This window comes from Manacus vitellinus, unplaced genomic scaffold (assembly GCF_001715985.3).
Source record: "Manacus vitellinus isolate BGI_N305 unplaced genomic scaffold, ASM171598v3 scaffold_28_pilon, whole genome shotgun sequence".
In the NCBI taxonomy this organism is placed as follows: Eukaryota; Metazoa; Chordata; class Aves; order Passeriformes; family Pipridae; genus Manacus; species Manacus vitellinus.
The window spans coordinates 9,154,446-9,167,038 of NW_021940122.1; the positions used below are offsets into that span (position 1 = coordinate 9,154,446).

Genomic DNA, 12,593 nt, shown 5'->3' on the forward strand with positions numbered 1-12,593 from the left:
GGGGGCTTGTTTTTGTTAAGGAGACATGAATAAAGCACTGTAGAATAAACTGTTCATCACATCAGCATTCAGTGGTGGCAAATTCAGTATCTGCTGTTACATTCGTAATAGCAATGCTCAGCTCATGCACAGTAAATTCACATGCTAGCTTGCTTTACAGCAACTTGTTAATGTGCTCACATATCACTAAGTCATAATAAACACACAAGATTAACATAGAATAGATATTTCTGCTTATTTTCTTGCATATGGAAGCTACGGTCTAGTAACCACAGCGGTGTTGGATCAAGAGTTGGACTTGATGATCTTGGAGGTCTTTTCCAACTTTGTTGATTCTACATTTAGTATAAACCCCAATTTTAGTTAAACTGACAATTTTCTTTGTAGCCAATCCAGGTAACTCCATAGGTAGCCTAAGCACAGGAAATGAGATTTGAAGTCAGAGTGATTAGAGATCCCTTTTCATAACATTATTATTTGCAAGACACGTTGGAATCAGAAGAAATACAGTAATTTATTCTTGGTATTGGAAAGCAAAAAGGAAGAATGCCCAATTTACAGAAATGTGCAAACACAAGTAGCGTTCCCTGACTTTGAAATAACATGCAGATTGGCATTTCCTTTGTTATGGCTCTTCTAGTTAGTATTCTCATCTAACCTGTTTGCAAATGCAAATTAGAATTAAATTTTCTCAACATATTTCATTTCTTAAAAAGTCCTTTTTCTTCAGTACAAATTAATTTCCATAATTCTGAAATCTCTTGCTTCTAATCACATTTCTGTTATATCTGCATAGCAGGCTTCTCTAGAAGCACTGTCACTGTTTTTGAAAATAATCCCAATTCGAAGTTCTGATGCTTAACACCAAACCAACCACTCACCATTTGTAAATGAAAAGCTAACAAACTTAACTGAAGGTTAATGTGAGAGGTTAGAAAATGGTTCTGGCTGGCTATTTTCCTTTCAGTCTTACAGAAACTGAAACCCCAACAAAGAAGTATCATAAACCACTTTCCTCCTCCTGGATATAATGAACCCCATTCCTGCTACACAGCAGTAAGCGTCCAGTTGTATTATAAAGCATTTGCACTGGAAAACATGGAGATTTAGCAATGACCAGTAAGCCATTCACCCAGCAGTTTTTAGGACTGAGTTTTACAGCATTCAAATGGAAAGAAATTATGGGATGGAACGGTAGTCCCTGTTCAGCCCTGCCTGTGGCTTCAGACCATGGCTGCTGCTGCTTCATGAGGCAGGCAGGAAAAGAAAGAAGGTAATCTGTCACAACAACTCTTCTTCAAGGGCTGTGACAAATGCATTAAATACAAATGAAAATCTATATTAATAAAATTGTAATCACTTCAAAGACACAGCTATAGATAATGTCACACTGTATGATCTGACTCATCTCTACAACTTGTTAAGAACCTGGAAGCAATGATCACACCCTCCTTGATGAAATCATTACTAACGGACTGGTAAGCTACTTCACTGATTATACCTTTTCAGGTAATTATAACAGAAACATTGACTGGTTTGAATGAAAACACACATCTTTCTAAGCTCCAGCAGAAGAATGATGAGCGAAAAGGATGGTCTGCAAGTCTCAGAGCAGTGTCCCCAGAACATCATTCCCCAGCAGTAAAACTGCAGAACATGGTGTTTACACTGAGATCAAAAGGCCTGCACTCTGATAAATCAAACCACAGCAGAAATTATTCACAGGACCCTGCATCCTAACATCAGAAGCATACCAACAAGGCTGCAGCATATCACATACACCATTCCCTTTCTCCTAATCCAAGAAGAGCACAGACCACCTTTAAAGTATACATTTAAATCAGGAAAAACAGACAAGACACAGCAACACGGACTAAGATCTACAGAAGACAGAAATATTCTGAAGCACAGAAAAAACCCATAACAATTGCTGATCCCTGCAAGGTCTGAAAGATCTTTATGAAAGTTAGCTCGTCATTCAAGAACCCTGGATATGCCAAGAGGACTGGGGAGCGAGTGTCCCCTTTTCTTGGAGTCCAGACAACTTGGACATGTCTTGGTACCTGTAAGTATTAGTGAATTAAACTTAGGAAAAAATGACAGTAGGTAAAAATGAGCTTGCTTAAAGAGTCTGTAAACAAATAAATACCATCTTCCCCTTCTACAAGACCCAGCACTGAATTTTATTACTCTAATTTTCCTACCCCAGCAGCTGAGATACAAGCTTCATATTTATGAATTATATCCAGTTCACATAAACTTCGGATGGACAACACACTATTTACATTCTGCAAAATCTAAGATTCAAAAAAAGGGAAAGGCGGTATGCTGGGAGACCTTATCTGTACTAAGTTACTTATGTGTCAGTATAAATTACTGCACAAATCCCCGGAGGAAAGAGGAAAAAGGAAGGAAATATTTCTAAATGGGGTATTTCAAAAGCACATTAGTCGCTCACACTAGCAGTTCATACTTGGGATGACAAGTCAAATAAAGTAGATGCAATATTTGTGGGTTTTTTTCGTTAAAACCACAAAATCAGGATGTGCCTCGGCTCCTTGTGCAAACAGCTCTGAGAAGGTATCAAAATACTCTATCAAGTGTCAAGGTAGAAGATATCGAGAATTTTCCACAAAGTTCTTTGGTAAGTAAAGATTGATCCAACTTACAGCCCTGTGGGGCCACATCAAACCCACAGAAAATGATGCTTCTCTTTACTTCCACAAATTCGTCCTGCAACAGGAATTTCCTTTAAGTATTCAAGTTTATCTATCAGCCTGTTAGAACAAATTATACAAAATACCAGCACTTCTAGAAGTGTATAACTTTTCTTCTATTCAAAACACATAAAGTTTTTCTTTAAAAAAATAAATTATTAGGTAAAGACAAAACATAACTGCTGAGAAAACTGGACCTAAATGAATTCTTCCACTATGCATTTTGTCTAATATTCTCTGAAAAACCAACTTGTAGTAATAACATTAAGTCTGACTGTTACATATACATTGTTGTTTTTATTACTCTGAAAAAAGATACACACTCCTACAATGAAGGGTACACAAACAGAAAATAAACCCACTGATATAAAGATGCTTGCAGCTAAATCCCGTATTTCTTCAACAGTGCATTTAGACACATATTTATTTAGATTTATTCTACCTATTTCACAGCCCTTGTAACTTCCTTGGAATGGTGTACGGATTAAAAAAAACCTAACTAGAACTGAGACCAAAAAATTCTGAGGAGAGGAAAAAAAAATCTTAGAAGGAAGAGCAAAAAAAAAGGTAGAAGAGAAACCCCTGAAAGGTCAGAATCAAGAGTTACATGTATCTAGGCAAATAAAGAGTTCTGAAATAATTCTCAGAAACTATCTGCAGAAAGTACTTTGTACAAGATAAGATGCATTGAACTAAAGGTCACAGCACAGATGAAAAGGGCAGCTTTTCTAGAAGCTGAAAAAAGAAAAGTTATGATTTGGTCTCTTTCCTTTGTCTTAGTCTTTCCAGTACAAAAGTATATAACACGCCAAATACAATGCTCTTTAAAATTACCTTCTGAGGAGGACATAAAAGCCTTGCCTGCCTTTAATACCAACCATGTGACTCAAGTCACTAACTACTGGAGACTCAAATGAGTCCCGGTTCCTCTAGTGAACCGGGACACTACGTGTGAAGGTATCACCCTTTCTCCACTGACTTGTGCAATGCAGGACACAAACTGCAAGGGCATCAGGAGAAAGAAATTCCTGCCTAAGACTCAGTTATTCCCTCTAATACATCCAGTGTTTCAGTCCACATGCTCCTTTACCGTAATGTCTCAAATTTTTGCAAATAGGTTCACTGATGAGTAACCTATCAGGGATACAACAAAGACATTTTCCCGTCATTCCATCTCGATTTGTAAAAAGAAAAAGTGAATAATGGGTTCTTTCTATCTAGTCCCCACAAAATTTTTCAAGTGGGGTTCAAAAATGCTTGTTGCATTGGGAAGATCCTAGAAATAACACCAGAACACTCATATATACATTTGGAACCTTATTTGCTAAAAAAAAACCCAAACAAACAAACCCCACAAAAAACATCCAACCACCAAATTCCAGGAAATAAGTTTATGTCTCATGAGCAGTATAAAAAAATATAACTCTATAAATTTGTATTTCTTTTTATCCTCAGAACTTAAGTCTCAGCCTGTAATCCTAAACTTTAGTTCCAAATTTATTACCTTTCAAAATCCATTTTAATAGTATGTTCGAGCTCCACCAAACTTCTGCAAAGTTAAAATTTGTACTGTATGTTTATTCTTAGTGACAAGGAGTATTTTGTTCCCAAGAGATACTAATTCTCAGCATTGTTATTGCAAGAAAGCCAAAGAGGGACTTTTTATCAGGGCATGTACTGACAGGATGAGGGAGAGCAGCTTCAAACTGAAAGAGAGTAGGTTTAGATTAGATATTAGGAAGAAATTCCTTATTGTGGGGGTGGTGAGGCACAGGAAAATGTTGCCCAGAGAAGCTGTGGATGCCCCATCCCTGTAAGCGTTCAAGGTCAGGTTGGATGGAGCTTTGAGCAACCTGGTCTAGTGGAAGGTGTCCCTGCTCATGGCATGGGGGTTGGAACGAGACGATCTTTAAGGTCCCTTCCAACCCAAGTCATTCTATGAGTCTATGAAACAGCCCCTAGTGACTCCTGGTTATATGCCACATTAGACTACTTTTGATAAAACAAGAACAAGCAGTTGGTTAGGAATAGGGAAAAAAGCAATAGAAAAATATTTCAAAGCAGCGATGTAAAATTGTCTTTTGAATAAATAATACATGAATATTTGTATTTGCTTAATTTTTTTTTCCTGAATGTGTGGTTAAACCTAATTTTATCCAAAGAATTTATCCCATCAATCCATTTGCCTGTCTCAGAAGGTGTCACAATTCACTCAAAGACATTAGATGAGATATTAGATTAGGGAATTTTTGCCCTAACGATAGGATTAGACAAGTATTTCACAGTGACTGCAATGACAGCTGCATTCATCTCCCTCACATACCAGACTCAAAGTCAGGAGCAAATTCTCAGTTTGCAAGCCAGAACTTGTTCTGCTGGATATTTACAGCCAACCACTGAAATCCCCCAAACATATTAATGATGTCAAACAGGACAGAAATAGATCATCTTGCTTGTTTTGACCTGCATTCATAAAAGAAATAGAAACAGAAACCTTGAAGAAAAAGATTCTCTTTCATCACAGCCACTATGAAAGCACTAAACCACTCAACTTTTCTTTAAAGAACCACTTCAAGAAAAGGAATCATGTTTGTGTCTCTCTCTTCATGTTTTATCTCTCTACTTACATTGCAAGCAACAAAATCAACTTTTTCTTTTCATTCCAAAGCCTTTTTTTTTTTTTAATGGGAGACACATTGATACCAACAGGATCTGTAGGGAGGTTCATCATGCCATTTCACATGCCACTAAGTAAACGAATTACATTTGTAGATGTCAGTCCCTAACATAATTTAACCACCACAAACATGCATTACCTCTGTATCACCTTACAGTAATCCATTTACCAGATGGTTTGCAGAACAAAACCAGGAACAGAATCATAATGAGGAAATATTTTCAGCCTCATTCTTTATTACTGAAGATTTTACTGACTGATAAAAGTAAGGATAGACACCAGATTTAGTAGGAAACTGTTTTCAGAAAGGACCCTAAAAAGCCAGTTCTGTGACTTCAGAGAGCAACAGGCAAAAATTGGTTTTAGGAGATCTCAAGTCTAAGTAATCCTTCAATGTCGGATGTTTTTAGGCAACACTGTTTTGTGCCCTATAGAATAATCTTTCTGATCTCCAACTCAGCAACAAAGTAAGAAGTGGAGCTTTAATTAGAAATTAGTAAAATAAGAATACTTACGCTGACCCCACCGTCCTGTTCTTGGGTTCAAATAATTTGGGTAAAGTCCATTAGGACGATCCATTTTTTGAAGTAACTTCCGAATGTGCATCACCTAAATTAAATCAAGAATCAGGATCACTGCTAACAACGTCCATCTGCTCTCTGCACATAGTTAAATCTTTTTTCCTTTTTTTTTTATTTTTTTATTACAAAATTTTCTTAATCTGAACCACAAGCTTTCTTGAGGGCTTTCTTCAGATTTGTATGGTTTTGTTTTTAAAAGATTGCTCACATAAACATGTTTAAAAATTATGATTTTTAAAGGTATGCTGAAACAAATAAGAAAACTTGTGTTGTCATTTCTACTTGAAAAGGACATCTACTTGGTAATAGAAATACAAGCATGAATAAATTTACCTGCTACCAAGAATGCAGAGAGAATTCAATATAGAAAGTACTTCTCCTTTAATGCAATTTATGATGAAACAGAATAAAAGACACTAGTATGATAAAAGAAACTGATTTTGAGACTCACCTTGTTGTAGTATACAGGGTCCCCTGTCAAATAGCTGAGGTGGACAAATTCCATGTGCAGAGTACCAAACTCAGCAAGGATGCTGCTGCCAGCAGAAGCCCAGCCCCAGTTACGACCAACACCACTGAATTCCAACAAATACGCATAAAAAAGGGGGAAGACAACAAAAATTTCAGAATTACTGCATACAACACAACTATCACAGCTAATTAAACAGGTAACATCTAAATTTTAACCTGTACTTCAGATTATAGGAACTGTGGTTTGATTGATCAGTTAGCTCACTGGTTGGGTCTTTTTCAAAAAAAGATACCATGACCTCATCAAGAAAAAGTCCTGCAATTAAAAAATATAATATCTTGATGTCACAGAAATACGATGACTTAACACTGGGCTCAATCTCAGTTGTTGTTTATTTACTGTATGTTCCTAAGAATGAGAAACAAAATGAGACAAGTATATTTCCAAAGAGTGTAACGTTCACTTCCTTCTCCTGCCAAAGACCTACTGTGTTCCCTTTACTTGTGTGGGATGTGCTTCTCTATCTGTATCTACATTGGAATACACTATGTTTTCTGTAGGCAGAATATATGAGTTCCTCAGGCTCACATAAAGAATTAGCAGAAAGTGTCACACACCTCCTATCTTTTGCACTCTAAGTGCTACTATCTTGCAAAGTCATAATTCCTAATTTACCTGGTTTAATCTAATGTGGGAGTTTTCACCACCTTTCAGGATCAGGTTATTTAATTTCTGGAGTCAACTACATTTTCCTGAATACTACTTCTACTTTCTCTCACAAAAAATTTCAGTAAGGCTACAGTCAATTAGGAATGCCTCTTTATTTTTTAAATTACACATTGGAAAGAGAAAATGTAAACAAAAAATGTTGGTTATGGAGCAGTAGTTGTAGATCTCACAACACATTTTAAGACACAGTAACCACTGCTTACAGAGTGTAAAGACACAATCATGGCCTCAGAGGGTTTTTTGGTTTTTTTTCATTATCAATACAAAAGCTAATATAACACAAGTCAATAATTTTCCAAATATTTCCTTCAAGTCTGGTGTTCTACTGCATGTCAGCCTCATGACAAATGTTCTTATATACACCTTCTACTGCCACTGCCCTCTGGCATGTCAGCCACTGTTTTCTGCTGTGATGCTGGCTGGTTCTATACGTTACTGAGAGACTGACACAGTAAATGCATAAATGACACTACCGTTCAGGAAATTTCTGGCACTCCAATTCTTTCCCCTCCACCTACTGCAAATCCTTCTCCCTGTCCTGTCTTTCTGATTGAGTTTTGAGACCTGACCGATCTGATGGTCCCCATGTTTTACTGATAAGTAAAACAAGCAATGCATCCATTGCTTCAGCTTCTTAAACCTCACTATCTGTGTTGCTCGAGCTAATGAGGCAGATGCCTGTGCTGACGGAGGAGCATGGGCCACCAGGGCCCTTCAAACACACTGGAGTCATGGTGCAGGTTTGGGCCAAACAAAGCAAAAATAAAAAAACTCATTTATGCACAAAGGAACTTCAAGCTCTAATGCAGAAAGAACACAGTACTGAGTAAATGATAACATCGTGCAGGAAGTGTGTAGGGAAATTTAACCCAACAATACTGACTGTACAAAAAATGGTCCAAAAAATGGCCTCAGTGGGGAAAGGCAGCATGGGCAAAGAAGAGAAAACCAGGTAAGGGTGGTGATGCCCTGCACCAGCAGAAGGGCAAATCACAGCTCCATGTTCTTCACCCAAGGCTGACAGCAAAGCGAGGAGCATATAGTTATCACAAAACGGCACCTGAGGCTCTCAAAAACGTCCTAAATCTCTTCACACTCCTAACAAAGCACAACAAATACCTCTCCCCAAAGGAAAATGATGTAAAACAATTCAAAACTCTCTGCTATTTACTATCCCACATTGCTTAAGTATACACACAATCTAGACATGCATCAGAATTCAGTTAGTGTTTAAGAACATACTAAAATTTAAAGAATGCCTTGCATCAAAAATGCTCTCTCAAAATCTGAGGAAGCAATACAAGATGAATTAGGCAAGGTAATTCCCTTCCACAAGGCAATATAGACCATTTAAGTCCAGTCTGACCTGAACAGTCACATAAAGGAGCCTCTCCATCTGCACAGACCATAGCAGACATACACACACTAGACTTTATACCCAAGTTAAACATAAAATGAAATAATATCTTCAGAGTCCTATCATCTTCTCAAATGCTGTGAGTCTTCTAAAGGTAACATACACCTCACACTGTTCAGAAAACCTAGTAAGTTCAACCCTGTCCTGCAAACAATTTTATTTTCTAATAGGCTCTTCAATGACTAAATAAACAATTATTAAGCTCTAGGGCAACACACAGAATAATACACTCGGTACAGTCCAACAGCACATTGAATGCTTATTGCACAATGAGAGGAAAAAACCCATGACCACGATTTATTGCAGTTAATGAGTTAGAATGCTCTAAACTCTATTAAAATTTTCTAACATGCCAGGAATGACAGTTTGTCTCCATCTTCTACAGCTTCCCCACTAAGAAAAACTGATGTATGCCATTACTAATTCTAAGTTGGAGGGAGGGGGAGGAACACACGTCCCCACAAAAGAAAACTCATTACCTTTTCAGATTCACCATTGCCCATGGTATACCCGTAGGTGTGTTGAAAGCTGGAAGAAGTTTTCCTGCCAGTTGCACTGCTTTGATCTTGAAAACCTAAGATAGTAGGATCAATTGCAAATAGTTACAAAGTCTGATTTATCTCCAAGAACTATAAAGACTGAAATTTCCCCACCCCACCTACTCCTTTGTATTAGAAAAGCTTTACATTGTAAAAAACATATTAACTTATAATTTTTTGCCACTTCTTCATTTTATAAATTTCATTTAGATTTGAACATGAAAAGCAAACTTGTCATTTTGATTTTTTTCCTTCCAGGCTCTCCAGTAATAGTTCTTATATTCCTATTACAGAAGAAGAATCAGCTCTCCTCCCACCTTCCTCCACAGATACTGGGAATTTCAAGTGCTTTCTAAAGCAGTCTTTAAATCATTCTTTATATTGCTAGCTAAAAATCGAGACACAACTCTCCTACCCGAATATTTTAATTTTAACAAAATTCCAATCTCTTTTTATTGAGATTAGTGGAAACAGAGGTCCTATTCTTTCACAAACATAGCCTATGAAAAACCATATATGCAGTTTCCCAGTTTTTCCTTCACTGATAATGCATAGGAAAAACAATTCCTCCCTAGTCTGATTACTTAGAGAAACTATTGAAAGAACAAAATCTCTGTCATTTCTAGTGTTGTTTCTACTTACTTTTAGAACATAAATCTGTAGCAGCCTTATTCAGACCCTAATGGTTGTTAAATAAATGAGCAATTGGGAGAAAGCTCCTTCTAAGCCTACATGAAGCACATTTTCCAAAGGAGGCATATTTGGTAGATGCCCATTATATGAATCTGCTTTTACCAGTTAGTTGCTAGCACACATTTTAATTAATGCACTTTCAGTATTCATTACATTTGTGGAGAAGTATCTCCTAATTTGGAGATACATTTTTCACCAGTTTGAAGCACCATATAAACATGTAACAAAAAGCGCTACCATGCCCCAAAATAATTTATGCAACATGGACATAGTATAGAAACATTATCTCTCCAGTGACCAGTGATAGGACATGAGGAAACTAAATGAATTTCAGGAGAATTTCAGATTGGGAAAAGGTTCTTCACTGAGAGAGTGGTCACAGCACCAAGCCCATCAGAACTCAAGGAGCATTTGGATGGTGCTCTTCATCACAAGGTTTAGTTTTAGGTAGTCCTGAGAGAAGGAGGGTGTTGGATTCAACAATCCTAATTTGCAATATTCTACCATTCCGTTATGATCAACTACCTGACCAATACTCATGTAATCAAGAAGAATAAGATCTTTAAGCAGGACTACATGATAGTTCTGTTGGATTTCTAAAAGGCATCTTGCCCTTTTATAAAGCCTATGGGAGGAAAACAGAAGAAACGCTTACTGGAGAAACAAGTTGAAAAATAAGCAATCAAGGACATCCTTATTTTTCATATGAAGGTGGGAAAAAAAATCAATATCTTAATGTTTGAGGAGACGACTAGTGAGACATGAAATAAACCAGAACAAAATATTAAAGATGACATCTAACTGTATTTGATGCAGTGTAGTATGGAAAGATGGAGGTGGATTTGAAAGCAATGAGCCAGGAAAAAGAACTTTTACAGAGGTACTTCAAATGAATTGTAAGATGGGATACGTCTAAACTGAAAAACCTCAGAATATTATTTGATAGAATTGTGAAGTAACAGAGGCAATATGGTTTGAATGATTTTTAGCAAAGAAACTGACAAGAGACAGCATTTGAGAAAATACACAGAAATTTAGCAGTAAAATTCAGATAACACTCTGACCTTAAATACAGGACCAAGTCAAAATAAGAAGGCATAGTATAAGACAGAGGTACAATACATGTGCAGTCTATCATAACTGGGGAAAAAGAAACTGTAAAGAGAACTAAAAGCTCATTCTTGGCCCAGTTACATATAAACGACCTGATTTGCATCTACAGATAAGTGTCAAAAATTCACACTGAACCTTTAGATTTTTAAGTAGTAGACGGGTCAAGACCAGACAGAACTATCTACAGAGAGTCATCTAAGGGGAGTTCCTCTACAGTAGAGACAAGCTTTAACACCTAATCGAGAAAAGAATGATGACTTCCAGTTAAATGATAAATTGTTTGAAAAGACATTTTTAGCATTAATTTGTTTAGCTTCAGCATTTGGATCCTGTACCCTTTGAAAGCGCTACACATTATTGCATTATTCATTAATAAAAGATACTGAAGCAATAGGGTAAGAATATTCAATGGGAGAACATCCTTACAAATATCCTTACTAGAAGAATATTCTTAATGGTTAACTATTTACATACTGCTATCCAGCTTTTAATCAGTTTGAAACGTACTACAATATCTGAGGAACAAGCTATAGTATTGAAGGAGTTTTTAGTAGGAGTGTATGAAGGTTGAGCTGATCTAAATGTACACGAATCTAGACAAGACAGTCAAAGCAAAGCATCACTGAGCCATTTCAGCATCAGAGCAGCAGCACTAACTGCTGGTTCAGATAACCACGTTGTTAGCAGTAGCTGCCAAAACTTGCTGTGATTAGAGGCACCCTCCTGTCACCTCCATTGGGGTTAAGGACTCTACATAGCACTGATTTAGCATCAGAAGGTATAAAACTCCCTCTATATCCCTCTCACCCAAGACTGAATGCAAGGAAACAAACTGGTTGAAGACATGCCTTTACTTTCTATTCCTGACATCTCAGTCTTATCTCACTGCTTCTTGTGCATAACAAAACCACTGAGTACTTGGTACAATGTTTACCTATGCAGGCTGGAGTGAGAGCTTGAGACAGCTGCACAGGATTTTGTGAGGGTCAGGTGACCAGAAAAGCGTATTTGGAGAGATGCAGGGAAAAGAAAGAAATGTAGCAAGCAGTGGTGGGTAAGGTGCCTTTTATGGGAAATTGCATATTTGTCCAGAGTGCTCTGCTGAGCTTATTAAAATGCCTTCTTTTAGCAAGTTCTAGAGAGTAAAAGCCTCAGGCTCTAGCTTTTAAATAATAAGCTGATATCAGATAATATGATTACTTATCATATAATAGTTTTAATTTTTTTTAAAAAAACAGGTTGAACAGATAGATTCTATTTTAGCCCTGGCAGTTTCCTGTTGACAGGCAATGCATTTAAAAAATATATATAGACAAGAAGAACAGAGAAGAACAAAAAATGAATGGTTGCCTATTAAAATAGAGCTCATTAGAAAACAGTAAAAGAATTGGGGTTATTTAGTCTATATAAAAGATGTTCAAGAAAAGACAAGGTAAGGACTTTTTAGTATATAAAGGCTACAAAAAGGAAAAAGAAATAATATTTTTTCCTGTGGACATGAAGAACAGAAAATAACACTGAAATGGAGTAAGGGAAAGCAAGTTAGTTACTAGGAAAAAGTTGGTAAAAAGGATAACTAAGAATGAAGCATGACCATGACTGCTGCCAGTCATCACTACAGCTTTTAGAAATGCTCTGTACAACACATACAACTA

At 36.8% G+C, this 12,593-nt stretch overlaps 1 protein-coding gene across 1 annotated transcript in view; it reads right to left on the reverse strand.

The window, feature by feature from the left end:
- Positions 1-12,593, reverse strand: part of MAN1A2 (mannosidase alpha class 1A member 2) — a 133,913-nt gene that overhangs the window by 37,720 nt on the left and 83,600 nt on the right. The window contains exons 6-8 of the mRNA XM_018074517.2: positions 9,073-9,167; positions 6,427-6,550; positions 5,910-6,003 (exon numbers count right to left, since the gene is read on the reverse strand). Coding sequence (XP_017930006.1) covers positions 5,910-6,003; positions 6,427-6,550; positions 9,073-9,167 — 313 coding nt within the window. The remainder of the gene's footprint in view (positions 1-5,909; positions 6,004-6,426; positions 6,551-9,072; positions 9,168-12,593) is intronic.